Source organism: Ictalurus punctatus, chromosome 7 (assembly GCF_001660625.3).
Source record: "Ictalurus punctatus breed USDA103 chromosome 7, Coco_2.0, whole genome shotgun sequence".
NCBI lineage: Eukaryota > Metazoa > Chordata > Actinopteri > Siluriformes > Ictaluridae > Ictalurus > Ictalurus punctatus.
This window is the reverse complement of record NC_030422.2, coordinates 21510437-21532703: the sequence shown is the minus strand read 5'-3', so window position 1 is coordinate 21532703 and position 22267 is coordinate 21510437. Positions and strand designations below refer to the sequence as shown.

The 22267-nt window shown below is 40.8% G+C and overlaps 1 protein-coding gene across 2 annotated transcripts; it reads right to left on the bottom strand.

Annotated features, from left to right (window-relative positions):
* Positions 1–873: 873 nt before the first annotated feature.
* Positions 874–22261, bottom strand: hdac8 (histone deacetylase 8). Of its 2 annotated transcripts, none has more exons than XM_017471483.3 (11): positions 22006–22261; positions 21655–21707; positions 20217–20347; positions 18721–18862; positions 17376–17488; positions 17155–17232; positions 15900–16008; positions 15607–15779; positions 14745–14839; positions 6058–6163; positions 874–1618 (listed from the first exon to the last, which is right to left on the bottom strand). In XM_017471483.3, exons 1-11 carry the CDS (start codon positions 22117–22119, stop codon positions 1596–1598), a joined length of 1137 nt encoding a protein of 378 aa, XP_017326972.1. In that variant the 5' UTR covers positions 22120–22261; the 3' UTR covers positions 874–1595. The 2 variants fall into 2 exon arrangements, with proteins under 2 accessions (XP_017326972.1, XP_017326973.1); XM_017471484.3 differs by lacking the exon at positions 22006–22261 and adding an exon at positions 21796–21912.
* Between the last annotated feature and the right edge of the window lie 6 nt (positions 22262–22267).

The following is a 22267-nucleotide window of genomic DNA, read 5'->3' as shown; positions in this document are numbered from 1 at the left end:
TAGAACTGCTAACAAGATGCTGGCACACTTTCTCCAGTTTGGAATGAATAAAGTCATTTCATTTCCTCCACAGTCCTTTTGCAGTTTAAGACCATGAATATCAATGTATAATGAACAATGGTGCCTGTCTTACACTCTCAGAAATAAAAGGTACAAGCTGTACCGTTCCTTGTGACTGTGGTGGTACCATCAATGATACATCATTTGTACCTTTTGTGTTTTCCCTAAAAATGTGAATATAATTTAAGGTACCTGGAGCTTAAGGACCGTTCATGCACCTTCTTAGATAAAGATACACAATAAAGGTACAAAGCACGTACTCTTGATGGTACCACCATGTTGTAGGTTTTCATAATTTAATAGACAGACAATGTTAATATTCTGCTATACACATAAATTACATAGCTCCATAGTATTTTTAACTAATTATGTTTTTTTTGTTGTTGTTTTTGAAAAAGGTTACTATATACATTTCCAGTACATAACTATCTTTGTATCGTTCCTCCTTTCAACCCAATACCACTTTGTCTTTCTTTTAATCCTAAAAAGTTGACCATCTAAAGTTGAATGTAATTCCATTTGTAGACTGTTTTCCTTGCGGTATTTCTAAAAGCAAAGATCCCAGAGGCATCGAGTTGTAGTCTGCTCTTTTTAGCTGTTGATTCATTTACAGCATCGCGTTTCTCTGTGCTAATAAACAAGTTAATGAATCACACTTGCAGTGCCATTAAATGAAACCACAGCCACTGAGAAAACTATAAAGATTATAGGTGAGGAAAAGCAGAGTGCTGTTCCACATATGGCCATACCAGACTAACACACACAAAGCTATGAGACAGAGAGGACGGTCGGACAGACAGACAGACAGACAGACACACTTAAGATTTTATTAGGAAAGGAATATTTACACTGCAATGTTAAAATCCACAGAAAATAATTCTTAAATGGGGGCGACAGCATCAAACAGAATAACCATGTTTCATTGACCTACCCTCTTCAACCTCATCCCTCTATCCTTTCTGTCTGTCTTCCAGGTTCTGAGAGTATGCTTGGGTGGAGCAGTTTGTTGTGTTTTTGGAGAGTATGAGTGTGTGTTGGCAGCATTATATCCTCAATGACTTCATTTCATCAGGGACCACTGAGAGGCATACCACTTAAAATAATACATAGAAAATAAAAACAAGCGAATATCTTTGACAACAGCTTCACATACTAAACATGTCTTCCAACCTGAAGCACATTTCGGACGTGGATCCATGACGGTAACAAGTCCTGACGTTCTTTCTTTTAGCCTAAGTGTATAGGATTGGCCAGGTCTTGGTCAGGTCTTGTTTTGCAATTCAAAATATCAATGGAATTTTAAAAATATGATAAAACCCTGTGGACTGTTCACCCTGTGACCCACTCTGATTATGAGCTTCTCGCATGTGGCAACTCTGTCCAGTTCATTTTCCCATTAAACAAAAGTTCCTCGGAAACATTCGAGTAATGTTTTCCGAAGCTCCGCTCCGTTCCGTTCCGTTGATGGCTCCCACATACTGTCTTCATTAGGAGAGCAGGGTCTGATTTGGAAACATGAGCTTAGAGCCCACTGCTTAAACAACATTCTTCAGATTCCCTGCAAACAAGCAACAAAAAAAAAAAAAATGAGATGGAGGATAAAGCAAAGTTACTGTAGAAAACAATGAACATGATCATGATTTGTTTTAATGTCACACCAACAGTGGTGGAATAGTCGTGAAAACACAAACGTTTTGTAACATAAGTACTTATTTCAGTTCAAACAACCTCTGAGGAGTTGACTCTTTGACTCCATTTTTCTCCCCAAATGGAAAAAAACCCCCATCTCATTCCAATGCTTTAATCCCAATGAAAGACAGACCATTTCAATCATAAAGTAGGTTAATAATAGTTTTAAAGGTTACAGTGCTGATCTGTTACTTACAAGAATTACAGTATATAAGAAAAGACTATATGGTGACATTCTAGTTAAGTAGCAGCATGTAAACTGCAGTTGATCTTGCCTTATCTCACACCGACACTGTTTCAGAGCCAAAGTTCACACCTTGTCAGAATGGAAATATCCGGGTTATTACATTTCCTGGGGAGGCAAAAAGGCATGCAAATATGACTGCATGTAAATCGACACTGTTTGAGCCTCCTGTTTTGATTTGCATGATAACACGTATTGAAAAGGACATCCCTGTTGCCCTGGCCCGCTGGTGTTTTCATAACATTATGCCTGTCTAAGCAATGAAAAGCAGCTAACAAAGCTAATATGAAGTCCTGTGTTTAAAAAAAAAAAAAAGGGAGAACACTTCCACATTTCTGACTGTGCATCAGAGGTGATTGGCACATCCTGTTTCCTATTACTCACAAGTCATCTTTGTGTAAATTTTTCAGGCGGCTGTTTAAGGCTACATGACATTATTGGTTACGCATGAGACCACAAATTCCTTCAGCTTGGATGCAACATTGTTAAAAGTGTTTAAAGTGTGCTAACCACACACTTACTTTGGTTTGGGTTTTCATTAGTTAGCTCAGTGGGGCTTTTAGTTCTTTGATTTGTCTGAGCCAATATCAGCTAAAAAAAAAAAAAAAAAAGAAGTTTGGATTGATTTTTCATCTCAACTGCTTTCTGAATACTACAAGGAGTTTGTGTGCTTTAGTTGTTTTCTTCATTGCAAGTACAACACACTATGGATCAATTTAACTCTGGGAATAGACTGTTAAAAAGGGAAGCCATAGAATTATAGTTTCATGTTTTTTTTATTGGACACATTATTTCCTGTTTGTTTTGCACAGCCAACATTTCATTGGTCAGTCTTGTTGTTCTAGCTTATGCAAGGCCACAGTCAATAGGGATTTCAATTGCTCTAGCAATGCACTAACTGTGGATTAGCAATAATCAACCATGTGTGGTGTTTAAACGCTTTTTTGTTCTCTTCTCTCCCCCACCTCTCTCTTTCATATTGTGGAGGGCTCAGAATCTCATAAAAACGTTCCCCAGATGTTCTCGGAATCCCTGCTAATGCGTAGGGGCTGAGGGCCGAGCCATTTATTACTGGTGTTAATCAATTGCAGTTTTTAAAGAATTGTTTGGCTATGTACAAAACCACTTAGTACCACACTAAATACATGTAGTTTGCCCAAAAATAGCACCAGAAGCATACTGTTTTGACATTTGTATAGTGGTTTTGCATTATTGGCCCCTTGGATGAATGAATAGCCTGTTTGCAGAGCATGTGGGCTAGTGGTTATCTCGTGCTGCCCTGCTGCGTGCACTAATCTCACGGGTTTATTTTCTCCTTCACACTCCAGGAGGTGGTATTTCACACCACCTTTGTGAACACAGCACACGCAACATAAATGAGATAATAGATAATAAATAAATAAATATTAAAAAATAAAATCCTTCTGTAGCAGAGGCAAATCACTTACAGATCTTTGTTTTTCCAAGAAGTGGTCAAGGGACAGGCAGATGGAGTGATACAGAAGTTGGTAAAAACACGTACAAGTCGAAGTTGATTTATAAAGCCTGGAATCAAAGGCGGCTTATGATAGTGTTGCAATGCTGCCACCTCCAAGGCAACACCTTACACCACCCATGACAGGAAAAAGAAATAAATAAATTCACAAAAACATTTAGTGGAAGAAATGTTATGGAAGAAACTTTGGGAGGGGCAAACAGTACACCACAAACTGCTAGGCTTCAACCCTGACACTAACTCAAATGGCTTCTATTTACTCCATGATCTCATTAAGCACACTCAACCACGTAATCCATTTCATTTTCTCCCCGACACAGTGTAGATTCCACTGCCATGCCCAGCACTGGCCAAGCAGCAGTCCATTATTCTTTAGAAAAGCTCTCAGTCTTGTTTGAGGTTTCTAAGGGCGGGGAGGCTCAAACACTGGCATGCGATATTGCCAACCTACTCTTAGCAGGGACACAGAGGCCAGCTGTTACACCACATTCTGCTCGCCTGGCACAGGAGATGTGTGAGAAACCCGGGTCCATACCCACATGGTGCAAACTGCATGACCTGTACAATCGCTTAGCCAATCAAGCTCTTCCACTCAGACTCACTCATTCAAACCTGTTAGGTGTTTCCCTCCCACACATAATCCGTGTATGTACTTCATCACTGAGGAAACTCATTGAGAAATTCTCATTAATAGCTTTGTATTTGACACTCTTCATATGCTCCATTTAAACTATCTAAATGGATAGATCCTACAATCAATGTATGTATCTATCTATAGATACCCTGGTTAATTCAAAGCAGCCACAAAAAGTCTAAATAGAAGACGTGAGGGCATCTGACTAAAGCTAGAACATGGCAATACTGCAGGGGCGTGCCCCAAAACAGACCAAAGATCAGCATCCAGATCTGTTCATATAGGATATGCACAACATGCCATTTCTAAAGCTTAAGAAAGAAACTGGAAAGTCTGCAGCTTAAGCCCTTTTTAATTAGTCTCTGGTGGCATGGCAGGGAGGGAGCACAGCCGCTACATTGTACACATACCACATGGGTACTAAATATAAGCAGAGGCTGGCACTGATGAAAATTGGCTTTTTTTTTTTTCTTTCCTGATCGGAGTTTATTTTTGCTGTCTAATAATGCTCAAGCTTAGGAGCTAAAGTAGTAACTTCATCCATAGTGGATCCAGCTGTCTGAAATGTAAACCATACAACTCTTGATTCTACAACTTTTAGTTTCAGTTATAAGATTTTAAACAAAGCTTTAAAAAAAAAATAAATAAATAAATAAATAAATAAATAAAAACAGCTTAAAGTGATCTAAAAAATTCCGACAGTAATAAAACGGAGAGCTTTGCCCCTTAGAGTTTGGTCAATGTTATTGTGGATTAAAAATAGCTGGGCCCAAAACATAATGCATAGATGTGTAACATACAAACATATCAATAATGCTAGTCATCACACAGGTCCAAGTGGTAATCTACTGCAAGTTCTTGAAGGTCACCTGAAGTTTTAAGTGTGCCTGTGACCTCTGCATGACCTTTAGCTTAATAAGTTTAAGTAAGATCTAACCTGTGGGCAGACATTAGCCAGAAGTGAGCTGTGAGTGAGAGACAGAAATACAAAGGCATACAGTGTTCGGTTAAAGATGGGTCAAATGAAATCTATACTGAAGGTAAAGCAGATGATACCGTCACTGCTGAAGTTTGTTCTCAAACTGACTTTTACTGGCATAGACAGCCTTTCATTTCCATTTTCAGGCAGTTGAGATTCAAAGCCTGAACCCAGGCTACAGTCCAAAGTGGTTTAATTCCAGTCAGGCTGGTCCCATAGGGAGTGATGTGTTCAAGACAAAAAAGCATAATGATGTTTGTCACCCATCACACACACACGCACACACACACAAACATACACACACATTCCACAGGAGAAGACAAGCTGGAGCAGGCATTCCTTTCTCCTTTCACACAAGTTAACCACAGAGCAGTGGTTCAAACCCAGCTTGGTTTTATACACCCAAAACACTCGTTCATGGAAACAGAAAATATCACGGTTTCAATTCTAAACATACACAACAACTATGCCGACCTTTAAGAAATAAAGAGAACAGAAGAGATTTAAAAAGGAGTGCTTACGTTTGAATACCCTACTCTCTCTCTCGCTTGGTATGCTTAGGGTCTTGCTAAGGGTAAGCCTTGTTTACTTCCTGGGGACATCAAGCCTAGATATTTGATTTATTTCCTTGATTGACCGACACTGATGGTCGTAATTGTGTGGGTGGCCATGGTTAGTTCAGAAGATTTAGAACAGGGTGGAGGATTTTTGAGTCAGAAGGGACAGCTGAATGAATGAATGGCATATGGAAACCGGCATTACACCATTCAACCGAGCATCAGTGACCGTCTACATAAACAGAACAAACGTTCTGGACTTTAAAACCAATTCCTTTGAAGAGGCCAAAGTAATACCATCTGTAGAAATGGCACTGCTCTGAGGTGTGCAGCAGGGGTGTAGGGTGGGTCCAGAATAGTTGTGTTTGGTGCCGTTCTGGTCGTCATCAGAACAATTACCTTTGATAGTGCTGATGACCCGCTCCAACTGCTGGCTCTCGTTGCGGTCGGGTCGGCAGCTCGGGCTTATCTCCAGGGTATAATCCGGACCGTATTCCGTAAAGAACTGCATGAGGAGGGAAAAAACAAACAAACCAACAACTGTTGCTCAGAAAGCAGAACATTCAGTCTGAAAATCCGCTCACATGTTCATTCAAAAAACATTATTTTATAAACGCTTCAGTATGACTGATCTGAGATCTTCACTGATGCTTTTCATGCTCCTCATAGCAGCAAGTATAAATGCCTCATGTATCTGTGGTCTGTGTGTCTGTCAGTAACCCAATAGATACAAGTGTCTGCTTATATCTCCATTTCAGTTTTAATTTAAATATAAACTCTGTCTAAAATGATAACTTGTTACTAATAAAATCCAGCTCTGTCAAAATTGAACTAAACAATGGGAAGGAGTTAAGCAAACAATTATCCAACGGGTACCGAGATTTACATGTTAGAGTGTGTATTTCAATACCAGCCTTTTAATGGGATTTACGAAAAACAAACTCTTTTTTTTCCCCCGTCAGATATCCCTTTGCACACAGATACCGAGAAACACGCACACATTCCAAATGGCCCGTAGATGGCTGTGCTCTTTGTCCGCTTTGTCTTGGAGATATATTTGGCATTTGTATTGGACTAGCAGCAAAGGTTGTGTGTTAGTTCAACTCTGCTTTCAATTATCTCCTGCTTGTTTATCCGGCTTACCTCCGATCCCAAGGCGCTTCGACATGCAAGGGATTATAGAACCTCAACAACGCACATACACACACACACAAAAGGTATGCACATACATGTGCACGCACACACACACACACACACACACACACACACACACACCTTATAATGTGCATACAAATCCACAATTTTTATGAACACATACATACTTAAAATATCAAAAGCATGTTAATTTACATATATTGTAGCTATCCCCATTGCCACTTGCTAAACATGCACGTACACACACACACACACACACACACACACACACACACACACACACACACACACACACACACACACACACTCCTGTATTTTCCCATGAACTCAAGCTTTCCCATGTAGATCAAGCTGAGACAACTCTGTCCACTTCACCGCTGGACTGTTTGGTTTGGACCACATCAAGACCACTTTAAAGAACAAGCCGAAGCACAACAAACACACATAGTATTTGCAGTATTTCTGAGTGAGAGTTACATTTGCTCCATATTTGTGTCTGGTATCGTCTTTAATTGAGAAAGGCCTACAAAAGCAATAGTGAAAAATCTGTCATTTCTATCCATCTGTAAACCTTGACGGAGAAAAGAAACTTTTGACATGCTTCACAGGATACAGGTTCACGGAACACAACAAAGGTCAAGTTTCTCTTTTCAACAGGACGAGTCACACAGGAACAGCTATGGGGAAACCCACACAGAACCCAAGAACAATACATTTAGCATAGAGGTCAAAACCCTGCTCAAAATCTCATTGTCCCTCATACACTTGTGCAAAGTGAAAGCTGGTTTAATTATCAGTTCTTGGCTTTGGACCTCTAACCCTCATATCACAACACCAGTCCTGCTCTGTAACTGACTTCCTCTAGACTAGTTTCCTGCATTTATCCCACTCCAGGAATTATAGGAGCCAGCCATTTCCCTAACGGGATGGCAGAGCTTTCCAAGCCACACAGACCTGTGTGCAGATCTGAGGTCAGATGGTGAGCTACAGTGCCTTTTCTATTAACAGATGCGAATGGATTTACACATAACGGGTATTAAACACTTTATACAACTTTGTACAGCCAAAGTTTACAGTGGAAACAAACACCTCAAACAAAAAATCCTTGGAGGTGATCACATGGGTGTGATGAACATCACAATGTGTCAAGCTTCCTCTCTCCAGACAAGACCGGTAGGGGATTCAGAGACCTGATTCTGACTGTCTGTTTCTTAGAGTTCCTTGTAGTTACCTAGTATTCACACTGCACGCGATACACGTAAAAATGTCTGAATAACCTAAGCAACTTGTGCTCCTTATGTGCTTCCACCACAACTATGATTTAAGTAAACTTATACCTGTATAAACTAGAACATCACTGAAGCATGGGTGGTGGGGACAAATGAAGTTGGGCCAGCTGTAATGACAACACAGTTCACTTGACAACGTGACACACAAGACAGTGGGACAAACAGAACCAACCGATTATGTGTCTTTATTCTAGTTATCCAGGATGGTCTAATGCAGGGTTGTCCAATCTTATCTGGAAAGGGCCGGTGTGGGTGCGGGTTTTCACTCCAACCAAGCAGAAGCCACACCTGAGTCTATTGAAAGCCAAGATCAACTGATTAAACAGGTGGAGTCAGGTGTGCCTCTTGCTTGGTTGGAATGAAAACCTGCACCCACACCCTTTGGACAAGATAAGATTGGACACCCCTGGTCTAATGACTACTATTACTTTACACACATTTCTCATAACACTGCAGTAGATTATGACTATTTAACACTAACACACTACTGGGCTGTGGTTCAGGTGGTAGAGCGGGTTGTCCACTAATCGTAGGGTTGGCGGTTTGATTCCACGCCCACATGTCTCCACATACCGAAGTGTCCTTGGGCAAGACACTGAACCCCAAGTAGCTCCTGGTGGCAAGTTAGCACCTTGCATGGCAGCAGTGTGAGAATGGGTGAATGAGACACAGTGGGAAGCCCTTTGGATAAAAGTGCTTTATAAGTGCAGACAATTCTCGATTCTGATTGATCAGAAGGTGTTGATTGATTTTCTATAGCAGCAACTCTTGACAGTAGTGCCAGCTATAAGGCAAATCACGGGTTTATTTTACTGCGTTCGCTCGAATAGGTTATTGTTTCAACGTGAACAGGGATTTGGTGTACACAGGTGTATAGTGAACATTCCATATAAACATCAAACGTCACGTGCAGTTATTAATATGGTGACGTTTTCTGTAAGGTGACTTATTTAAGATTTTTGGAAGGAGTCTCTAGTGTCGATGCTTTTCAGACACACAAAGTCTTCAGGACAGAGAACACTGCTTTCTGGTTTCTTGACAAGCTGCATTTCTTTGTCTTATTAACATCAAGTGAGGGGGAAGAAAAAAAAAAAGAGATGCTGTTGAGGCAATGGTGTGATAAACTAAGTAATAAGAGGAACTAATTTGTTTCAGTCATTCCACAACATTAAGCATTACAGTAAATGGATAAAAAAAAATACGACGTCATTCTTTAATAAATTAATGATTAGCGTTGGCAAAGTGCTGTGCTTATAAGCGGAATAAAACACTTCAGGAGATGTCGTCGCTGATTATTTTCCTAGTACGGCGTGCTCCATTCTGTACAAATAAAGTTCATGTGTGTGACGTAAATCGATCTCTATGAAGAGAAAGACAACATAGTGAAAAAAATTAAATACACAGATTATCTTGCATTTTGAGGCACACGTGGAGTCACGTGGACTGAAACACTGGTTGAATTGAAAGCCTAGCTGCTATGCGAGACAACTGCAAATGCTTGAGAAGTGAATTAGCGTTTACAACTGAATACAGATTCATGAAGAAATTATATAACTATGTTCATGCCCAAACCTTCCTGACTACAGAGAACGCGACACATTTCATCCTCACACCTGCAATTAGACCTGTTAAAGTACGCGTTAAACTACTGCTGCACAGTACATTGTTTGTATTCGGCACATCCCACAGGTTTCAGATAATGTTTCTCTGGGTGTTACAATAAACCTCTAAAAACCAATAGATAGAAACTAATTATGATCAAATTATCACTGGCTAATCTTTGACTGTTGAGAGGCATATTGCAATAGCAATGTATGACATTACATTCATAGTATGCAATTCTTTTCCAGCTCTACTTTCTACATAAACCGAAAAACAGGAAATCAAACCATGTTTAAAGGGCTCAGACAAACACAAAAACATCATGTCGTCTAGTCTTACCGCCTTCCTCTACAGCACCACCTCTGCGTGGCTGGCTGTATGTTTGTGCGAGTGTGAATTGGCATGTGTACCACAATACTGTGTGGAGACAGACTGGGAGGTGGAGGAGCGGCAGAACCGTCGCCAGAGCTTGGTGGAGCTCAGAAAAGACCAACCGCTGACAGTGAATGCACGCAAGCACACAGCCGCATGCACCGCCACACGTACGCAAGGTACAGAAATAAATGCTGAAATGTTATCACAGGTTATATAAACAACTAAAAGAGGATGGTGTGAGCCTCTTTATATCAGTAAACCAAAACCTGGGACGTGTTACTGCCATACTGTCTTCTTTATCTAACTGCATTCCAATTATTCAACACATACAAATGTACCACGAGGGTAAAACGGTCAAAAGGATTTCTTTGTATCTGCAGCTCTCACACTCTATTCACACCTAATTCTCTTCGCCTAAGATCCGGCACAAACACTAGAAAGTGCGGTCTCTTTTATTCTGCGAGCTCATCCCAGGAGGGCCAGACCCCCCCGACCCCCCCAACCCCCTTCCAAATATCATTCACATGGGACAGGAGTGCTTCTAATCCATTTAGCAATGTTTGACTAGCATAGCCACAGCTGTCTTCCAGTGTGTGTGTGTGTGTGTGTGTGTGTGTGTGTGTGTGTGTGTGTGTGTGTGTGTGTGTGTGTTGCATGTATATAACCTCAGCATTCATTTGCACCATGTGTGCTAACTGTATGGTTTTCTGTATGAGGTTGACTCCTCAGTCTTGTTAGAACATTGATTTGTGTGTGTGTGTGTGTGTGTGTGTGTGTGTGTGTGTGTGTGTGTGTGTGTGTGTTAGCACAATAGAGGGAAATGGTGCGGATTGTCCAACTCCCGGTCTCCAACACCCTCAAACTTATATCGGACTCCTCCCAAACTCACCACAAAGTGAATGGAGAGAATGCGAGAGCATGAGTGTGCATCTGTATCTAAAAGAAAAGCAGAAAGAGTGTGTGTGTGTGTGTGTGTGTTGTGTGTGTGAGAGAAGGACAGATAGATACGGGAAAGCAAAGAAAACATACATGAGTAAACGGTCAGGGGGAAACACAGGGCTCGCTGTTTGTTATTTCACTGGGCTGTGCTGGGAACAGCTCAGCGGAAACAACTGAAAACAAGGCCTAAAAAAAGGAGGATAGAGGATGTGCACACACGGACGGCCCGCTGAACAGCAACGGCCATTTCCACCCAGGGGTCACAGAGCAGTGCCTAACGCCACGGGGACAAAAACATTATCTGCTTCTCCCACTTATCACTGATAAGGATAGATAAAGACAAAGCTCTGTCGAAGTTTGCCTGGACGGTCAGTCAGCTGAGGCTTATTTTTAGACTGACCCGAGGAAGGCGACCATTTCCGCGTTGTAAATTTATTCTAATTACAACCATTTAACCTCTTTCATTTTGTGAACCTCAAATGAAATATGAAAGAATCTAAGCTGAAGTTCAGGGAATAAAATAAAATGACAAACGGTGCCTCTAAAGATGCCCTGGAGAGGGCAGAATCTTCTATCAGGGGACTTCTTTAGGCTCATCGAGAGAGAAAGAAAAAAAAAAAAAAGACCAAAAAAAAACAACAAAAAAACAACAAACCAATGAAGGGAGAGAACTGGATTGCTGCAAAATTGAGGCCTACTCAGCAATGCTGCCACGCTGCTTACTCAGGCCATATGTATGCAGAAAAGCATCCAAACATATCCAATACTGCCGCCTTCTGAGACCCTTTCATCTGGTTGAAGGCAGGATAAAGGCATCCTTCATTTTCCTACATGTCCCATAGACGTGAAGCCTAACTCGAACAGTTTCCTCACCATCATAGACATCAAAGTTCTGCCTTCTAGGACACCACCTTATAAGACAGCACAGAGAGTAAAGGATCAAGGCAGCTACACCTTCTGTTTTGGACACATCTTGATACTCCAGCTCTGCCATAGTTCAGATGCACATAGTGCATTATGGGAAGTGTCTGAAACAGCAGGGAGCCAGTAGGAGTTGGTGTTTGTTTGTTACAGGAATAAACTGATGAATTAAGACTTGACACTTAGAACTTACAAAAATGTTGTAAACGGAAAAGCAGACATTTGTCCACATTAACTTTAAACCATAAAGTATGCGTGAGAAAATGCTTCATCAAACTCACGAGCTATTGCCTAAATAAAAGGAAAAGAAAAGACAGTTCTGTCCTCGGCTGGGGTCTAGACATATAACCCTCTGTCAGCCTTCCATTTGGTCATCTGCCTGAGTGTGTGGAGCTTGACTGCTTGAATGAAGCTGTTGTATTCCCTACTTGAGTATCTCTGCCTCTTATTGTTTCCACTGTTGGCAGGGCAAAACATAGGAAGAGTTTCCAGCACAGAAAGAAAGCCGAGCAAAGGAGAGTTCCATGCTCAAATAGAATTAGACGTTCGGTTAGTTCTTTACACTTTAGATCAGCTTTATAAAGTCTTTCTCTTTCACCAACTGTCCATCTGAACATCTTCTCTGAACTCATACCACAGCTAAAGAGTGTTTTGTTTGGCCTGGATGAACACACAATAGTGGCAGGGAGAGGGAGTCTGTGCATGTGGTGGGGGACTCTTGCTGTGATTTGAAAGACTGAAGGGAAAAAATAAAAGAGACTATGGAGGGGGGTGGATTGGAAATAAGGAGAAGAGAGGAGACATTTAGACAGGGGTTAAAGATAGTTTAAGCAAAGGAAAGTCACCTCGAATGGGAAAACATCTATAGGGTTAAGGAATATTATAATACATATATAATGAGACATGAGGCTGGACTGTCTTAAAGGGACAGGGCTTAAATTTTTCCCAGGATACAGCATAAACCCATTGTCCCATCAGTGTTTCTCGATACATTACCCAATAATTAATAAAATGATTATCTCAGTTGCATATTAGTGCAATAACGCTAATAGCTGCCTATAACTTATAATGTCTTTATCAGCTGATCTTGAGATTCATGTTGAAATTGAATCAAGGTGGTTAATGGAAATTATTCCACAGCATTCAGTTATGATTAGTCAGGTTAATTTTCTACAACAGCACAGCACAGCTCTGACAGTAGTTCTGGCTGCAGGGTTTATATTAACGCACTACTAATGCGTTATCGTTTCTATAGTAAGAACTAAAGTAAGAAAAGCTGTTCCTGTAAGTTTCTCGATGCAGGAGAGTATTAGAAGACTTTGCCCTTTGTGGCTTCTTGTTAATGTGACAAGCTATGTTTTTTTGTCTTTTTAACTTTAAAGAAGAGGAAAAGCAGGGGCTGGTGAGGGAACATCTGTTTATAGCTGCTATAATAAGTAAGTGACAACAGGAACTAACTTGTTTTGTGGATGCACTACAACATTAGACATAATAAAAATTAATTAAAAAGCATGATCCATCCATCCATCCATCTTCTATACTGCTTATCCTTCAGGGTCAAGGGGAACCTGGAGCCTTTCCCAGCAGGCATGGGACACAAGGCGGGGTACACCCTGGACGGGGTGCCAATCCATTGCAGGGAACACGCATACACATTTACACACCCATTCACACTAAGGACACTTCGGACATGCCAATCAGCCTACCATGCATGTCTTTGGACTGGTGGAGGAAACCGGAGTACCCGGAGGAAACCCCCACAGCACGGGGAGAACATGCAAACTCTGCACACACAGGGCACCAGTGGGAATTGAACCCCCGATCCTGGAGGTGTGAGGCGAACATGCAATTGTAATCAGTGACAAATCGATGTGGTTATATGAGGAATAAAACACTTCTGTTACTGGGTGGGAACACATCACACCATTCCGTCATTGATTATTTTTGAATAACAGCATACACAGTTGTGTTTTATTCCTTACATTGTCACATGATCGGGTTAAGCACATCAATCCCCAGATGATTTCTATTCCACTCCACAGTCAGTCCACATTTATGCAGTCTTATTTGAGGTGCTTGGCCAATAATGAGGTTAAAGGTCAACCTCTTGCCAGAGTTCAGGTTTGAAGAAACAAGAGCATCTTTTCTTCAGCTGACCATGAAAGCGCCCTCTATAGTGCAAAAAGACCCTCTTTGTGAGTGTGAGAGAGAGAGAGAGAGAGAGAGATATCAACCTATCACTGTACATTCAAAAAGCTCTTCCATCCAACTACCCTCCCCTACAAACACACTCTCTCTCTGGGTCTCTCTACTGAAGAAGCAATTATGTGGGAATTTACAATCCTTCTTCTCCAAAAAAAAAAAAAAAAAAAAAAAAAAAAAAAAAAAAAAAGTCCAGCCTCCAAAAAAAAAAAAAAAAAAAAAAAAAAAAAACCCCTTCCTTTCAGTATGATGTGTGCACACACATGCCCTCTCTTTCTCCAAGGAAAGAGGAGAGAGGGAGAAAAAGGTTGAGGAAAGAAAAGCACAAGCCCCTCTCTGTCAGGCGGCAGGGACAGAGTGGTATTGTTAAGACCCCCTTCACACTGCGCACGCACACACACACACACACACCCCTCCTCTCTGAATCACATGAAAACAAATGCGTTTATTGAGAGGCGCTCTGACATCTTTGATTAGAGCCAGTGACTCAGCAGAGACAGAGTGAGAGAGTGAGAGAGAGATGGAGTGAGTGGGGATGGAGGGTGGAGGGAAGAAAGAAGATTTTCATGGAGTGTTGAAAGGAAAGAGGGCACGGGGTCTTACCTCATGGTCTGGTATCTCGGAGGATAGAGTCTGATCCAGGACTGTCCCTGTCAGATAGGTCCAGCAGCGGGCAGTATTGGCAAGGTTATACCCACCTGAGAGAGAGGAGAGAGCGAGCGAGCGAGAGAGAGAGAAAGAGAGCAAGAGAGAGAAACAGTGAGAGAAAGAGAAACAGAGCAAGAGAAAAAGAGAGAGAGAGAGAGAGAGAGAGAGAGAGAGAGAGAGAGAGAGAGAGAGAGAGAGAATCTCAGCAAAGGGCCTTATTGTCCTGCTGTAATTACTACCTTTCTTCCAATGCTTAGTCAGGCAGGTCTGGAGTTCAGAGCTCCTTTCAAAATGGACTAAAATCACAAAGTTTACTTTCTTACCCCCTCATTTAATCACACACTAATAAACTTTTTGGCCAAGGCTTCAACCTGGCAACAGGAACAACAGGCAACCAGCAGGAACGGACGAACACACTCTGCGTCTGACATGAGCTCGTCTTTGAGCTTCTCTTACGCTTGATCAACTTGACTGCTTAACACTAGTGCACTTAAATGGACTTCCACTTCATCAACACAAATAAACACACTGCTATAACATCATGTGATCGTGATGTGGTTCACGACAGTTAACTATGAATCGCCTGCAAAGATTTCAGTGCCGTCTTGAAGCCCACTAGACCAGCTAGCGGCATTCAAACTGATGGACTCGCCTCCATTTTGGAGGTGCTGGGACAAAATAAGCAGACTGGACTTTTAACTGAATTTCTTCAATAACACAATTTGTTTTACGTGCTTATATTCTGTGTTGATTTGGTGTAGCTGGTACTTGAATGGTGGATGTATAAGGAATACCAGTGTACTAGACACACACTGACCTCCTCCCAGCAGCAGTGTAGGTAGCTTCCACTCCAGCACATGGCTCAGGCACTTGCTCACCCCCACTGGAGTCATGTTAAAAGAGCACATGGGGTCGCCAGCCATGGTGTCCGCCCCTAACTGCATCACTACTGCTTCTGGGTTAAACAGTGCTTTCACTTCCTGTATGACACTGTCAAAAACAAAAGTTTCAAGAGTTTTCCATAGCAGCTGCTCAATTCAATCTGCAGTTACATGCACACACTTGTAGATAAAATAGCACTGCAGTTCTCTGTGAGGAGCAGCAGCAGACCTGGTGAAGACCTGGAGGTAACGATCGTCTCGGATTCCGTCCTCCAGTGGCACATTGACAGCGTACCATCTGCCCTTCCCAAGGCCTGTGTCGGACACATCACCTGTACCTGTGGAAACACTACTATTAACACTCACAGTGTATTGTATTGTGGAGCATACTTCCTGGATCACCAGTGGATGATGCTACTCACGATCACACCTTTTCAGTGGCATGTTTGTTGCCTGCACAGGCAATCACGTGTGATTACAGTGACGTTAACAATTACTATAAAGATTTTAAATGACAGTATTCTACAGCGGTGCTTGAAAGTTTGTGAACCCTTTAGAATTTTCTATACATCTGCATAAATATGACCTAAAGCAACATCAGATTTTCACACGAGTCCTAAAAGTAGACAAAGAGGTCATATTTATACAGAAATATGAGAAATAAGGGTTCACTAACATTCAAGCACCACTTTACATTACTATAATATTTTGTTAAAAATTTCTTTGTTAAAAAAAAAAGTCTAATTCGGTAGCATTTCAGGATGCTCTTCAATCGTACTTCACATCCACTGTGCTATCAAATTTCTTTCAAATGATAATTTCCTTAGAGCATTTTGTACTTGAAAGCAATGTTCCATTATCAATCAATCAAATGAAATGTGGATTTGTACTCACTATTATTAAGGATTTTATTTATTTATTTATTTATAATTATTCTGAAATGGAAATTTGTTCTGACAGCTGTATTGTGAACATGACATTTGTTTTCTCAAGTTACATAAAAACCTATCTAGGCACTTTAGATACTGCTTGATCATTTATTAAAGAGCGAGCGGTCTAACACAGAAACAAAGACTTGAAGTGTCCGTGATAATATTGCGAGCTGAAGACATGGTATAGTGTGCCATTATCAGTACAAGCATGCTGGGCATGATGGGTGGGATGGTTTATGGAGAATAGCATTGGGTTCAGATTATATTCTTTCCAGTGCCAGTGCAATAACATTTGGTAACTGAATGTAAGAAGAAAAAAAAACCCACATTAGCTCAGTGGCTGAAATGCTGGTGCTGGCCCCTGTTGCGCACTATTCTCCTCAAGTCAGCAAAGCCATTGTGTCGAACTATCGGATCGGTAATCAGACTCTACGGGCACTGATGTGGAGCTGGCTGCTCAGAGCTTGGCATCAGTTAAAGCATGCCTGTCAATTTAGTGAATTAAAAGGCAGGCTGATCTGCGCTGAAGCAAAAGAAACATGCTGAACCAACCTGGGAAGAAGCCAGGCGAGAACTTATGCAGAGACACAGTCATCACTTTGGAAGTGAAGCTGAAAGCATCTTCTACGCCTGCACATCAGACCACAGATCAGATAATGAGGACACTGTCCATTAAAAAAAAAAAGTTAGACTTACTGTTAAATATGAAACTTGAGTTAATTAATAACTTACACGGAGATAAAATTGTGCATATAACAGTGATGAGTTTTTACCGTCACCATGGTGAAGGTCCACGTCTACATAAAGCACCCTCTCGTACTTCTCCCGCAGTTTGAGGATCCCCAAAACAGCATCGTTTACATAGCAGAACCCTGATGCCTCGTCCCTACACACACACACACACACACACACACACACACACACTTTATTTAGCAGTGACCTGTGCCATCATTGCATGTTATTTTAGTGTTTTCTTGGCTTATAATTCAAGTCAAATGTTTCACTTTGTTAAATTTCAAAGATGTTATATGTTGATGTTTAACAATTTAAATGCTTAAACATACACACACTAATATATCTATATATAATGTGTTAGAAGAAACAGTGAATGAAGTCATAGATGGCACAGGACACTGGCATAATATATGCAAATTGGAGACCTATACAGTATTAACGCACTTTATAATTTTAACAGTAACAGCTTACACAAAGATTTATATATGACACAAGGCTCAGCACAGTCAGAGGTAAAGGAAATGTGTTTTCTGGCATGGGAAAATCTTCAGGATGCAAGGCTTTGCAGTTTCTCTGTAACCCAACAAGCTGCATTTTTTTTTTTGTCTTATTAACTTCAACAGAGAGAAATAAAAAGACAAAAACTGGGGAGGGAACAACTGTTTATAGCTGTTATAATGCAAATGAAACATTCTTAGCATTGGAAAATTGCTGTGGTATAACTGTAATATATCACCTCAGGGTGATGTATTATTACTATTATTCAAAACTAATCAATGACGAGATGGTGTGATGCAATCGAATGCAAACAAACAAACAGAGGATGGCATTCAAAGGTCTTAGTATCAAAGCATTTTAAATGCCTAAAGGTTTTTATGATTATCTCCAGACCTCCAAGTCTATAACAAGTTCAAGACTTGATCTCCAAGTCTAAGACAAGCTCATGACAAAATGTAGAAAGTATTTTGATTAGAAGTCGTCGAATATGTTGTACTACACACAAAGACCAGTCCACACAGTCTACAGCTAGCACTTGAAACGTCTGAGCACTGTTAATCTTTTGTCTGAGTGCTGGAGAGCTCGCTGGGGCATCTCAGACCCGGTCAGCCAGGGCAATCAAATGACTGGCATAAATAAGCACAAATTAGAGCTTGATCTTTTTTCAGCGAGAGCAAAGTAGCAGCGAAGCATTTAAATGGTGAGCTACAGACTTTACAGAGCATGTTTGAACTTTTAATTGGTTTTGACATTCAAAATAAAGAAATCTAGACATACATGTGAAAACTATCCGTGGTCTTTACTAATATGCTAGGGAATACCGAATCTGTTGCCACAGTAATTGTTTAAAAGGTTAACAAAACAAGGCTTGCTGTGTCCTCTTACTTTTTGGCATGGTGCCAGCCTCCTGCCCAATTGATGGAAACTTCACACTTTCCATCCAGCAGACACTGAGCGGCCGTCAGAGTGGCTCCACCGACTGCAGCCGCGTACTCGAAAATGCCCTCCACCACTGGACAATCATACCCTGGGGGTGGCAGGGAAACAATAACCACAGAGTTGCACTCAAACAGAAGATCTGGCACCTGTACTGTTTTTTCTTTGCTATAACAATAATTTTTATTTTTTTAAAGTTTCCATCCACACAATGAATATGAAATGCCAGCATGTCAAAAATCTTAAGCACACATGGAGAACATCCAACATAAATTCAAACTGACTGACCTGAACTGAAAATGAACTGGTTTTAAAGTGTTTTTGGAGTATACTGCCCTCTGGTGTCTGACATGGGAAATCACATGATACCATGGATTTATTTTTTATTCATTTTCAGTAATTACTTTGTCCAGGTCAGTGTTGCACTGCGCTGGGTCTGGAATCTAAATGGGAACACTGGGCACAAGGCAAGAATGCACCTTGGATCACAGGAAATTGCAGGGCAACACACACACACGCAAAATTTACTAATTTACACCTGGAGAAATTATATGTTTTTAGGGGGTGGGAGGAACCCGGTAAACCTAGGGGAAACCCTAGGTAGAAACCACACAGACACAAGGGGGAACATGCAAAGTTCCATTTAGATTGTACCTGGACCACAGAACTAACCCCCAGTAATCACCATGACAATCCAAATAACAAATAAAAACAGAAACATCCCAAATGAATAAAAAATAAAATTAAATAAAAAATTGTCAGCGATAGTTTTTATTTCGCCTCTAGAGGTTGAACTCACAACGGATGCAACCAGGAAATTCTCTGATGTGGATTTTTGAAGATAACTGATATCTACAGCAAGCGGTTAACAGTGCCGATTAATCAGCGAAACCGATCAATTGGTTGGCCTCTAACTTCATCTATTGGGGTTAAGGTTCAAATGCAAACCTATTATATTATTAAAGCCTGGGACTCAAGACAAGAAAATAAGTGTCCTTCTTTGTCATGATGCTACAAAAATGCACCAAACAATAATGTCTAAATACATGGCCTTTGATACGGTTCCCTATTGACGTGACCGCTATCTTCCCATAGAACAAAAACACAACACCGACTGACAAATTAGTTCCAGAATCGCTAAGCAGATCACAAATATTTCAATATAAATATATTTAATGTGTTTCAGGGTGGAGTTTTCACGTAGCCCATCTACTACTAAGCACATTTCGTTATCCCCGACTACCCTGTTCATCAATCAATATGGTCCGTTTCTGATGAGATCAGGTTGATGGACAGGGCAGAGGACAGTCAGATTTGGCGAGTGGGTTGTTAGTACTATCTAAGACAGATAGGTAAAGGTGTTCCAGACATTAAACAATACAGAATTTTTTTTATTATACAAAATAAGTAAATAAATATGCATATAAATAGGCAGGAAGTCTTACCCAGTCCAAAATCCACTGACTGAGGGTCATCATTGTCTCCATTCTGGCTGATCTTGTGTAGGTGCTCAAGGTAAGAGTGTGTATGAAACACTGCCATCTCCTCCATCGTAGCCACACGAGGCTTAACCACACTGTAATGTTATTCAGAATATTACAGATACAGGGTAAAGTGAGTTTAACCATCTCACACTGCAAAACAAAATGACATCTTAGCGAGTGAAAGTATCTTGAATATAGTCAAATGTATTCGATTACAATAAACCAAGCATAGGATCATTAAATGTATTTCTGGACATTATTACTCATTTCAAGCATGTAGTTGTCTTACTCTATTGGCAGATTATTTTGCTTCTGCTTTAGAAATAAATGCTTAAAATGAGTGAAATGATCTGTCGATAGAAAACAAGACCATTTCAAGCTTGAAATGAGCACAAGTGGCTTGAAATAGGTTTCATAATCTTAGATTTGGTTTACCGTAATCTTATCATAGGAAATAGTTAATTTGACTATATTCAAGATTTGCTTGTATTTCCTTATTTGTAAGTCACTTTTGGATACAAGCCTCTGCTAAATGAATAAGTGTAAATGTAAGATATTTTCACTCAATAAGATGCCATTGTTTTGCAGTGCACACTCAGTAAACCAGGCATGAAATAGCTGTACCTCTCCTTATCACTGGTGTTGCTTTTTGTACCTTTACTGTGTATCTTTTTTACATGCAAATAATTCATGCAGGGTGCCTTTAAAATCCATCCATTTTTCATACCGCTTCTCCGACACAGGGTCACAGGAAGCCTGGAGTCTATCCCAGGGGACTTGGGGCACAAGGCGGAGGACACCCTGGACGAGGTGACAAATCATGGCAAGGCACAATCGCACACACGTTTACACACTACGGACAGTCTGGACATGCCAATCATCCTACAGCCAAGTCTTTGGACTGGGGGAAGGAACTGGAGTACCCAGAGGAAACCCCCAAAGCACGGCGAGAAAATGCGATCCCCACGCACACAGGACGGAGGCGGGATTCGAAACCCCAACTTCAGAGGTAAAAATGTTAACCACTAAACCACCGTGTCCCCTCAGGTCCAATTATGTGTCTTAATGCATTTAAGGTACGCTACAGTCACACTACCACTCTAAAGGTACAAAAAGGGGTATCTATGACTGTAAGGGCAACACCCCCGTGACCAGGAGAGGCAATTTAGTACTTTTTTCTTTTTAAACAGAACATGCACAGACTCCAAACTTAATTAAACTAATGTTAATATTTCTAAATGAGATTATCAAAAATAATAACAGTACTGTTTTTAATCTATAACCAAAAAGACTAATACCAAAATGATAACACACTACAACTTCCAGTACAAACAAATCTGGACACTCTCACACACGCTCACTCTCTCACACACTCTCATTCTCACACTCTCTCACACACCTCATATGATTTAATAAGCCATAAGCTTCAATCAGGGAATGCACCATACTCGCCTGTAGAGATAAACACAGAAAAACAACGTTATCCTTTTAAAAGTTTACACAGAACTGACAAACTAAACAATTATCAGCCTTCATGTACAGTATAAGCAACGTGTGAAGTTAGGAAGCTACATATCCTGGAGTCAGGAGTAATTAAGCTTGCATAGACTGCCTGCACTCAACACTACATCAAAACTGGACGTAACTTATGACAACTCGTACTACTTTGGCGCACTATATAGTGCGGTGCGATGCGGTTTAGGACGTTGCCATGGTGCTCACAGTGAAGGGGTGATGAGATGCTACTCACTCGGTTTGGGACTTTTGATAGAGAGTCACAAGTCTCCACATAGTCCGGGCTGTAAATATACACCACGCTGCGTCTGGTGGGATTCCCATGATCTGAGTCACCGTTGTCACACATTTAACACTCAAAACTAGTGAAGTCAGGATTTTAAAAAGAAAGATAAATCGGTTGTTGTCTTGAGATGTTTAAATCGAATAGCATCAATTTCACCGACTTCCTGTAGGCAGTGCAAGAGGACTTCAAAATAAAAGCCAAGCATTTCTTA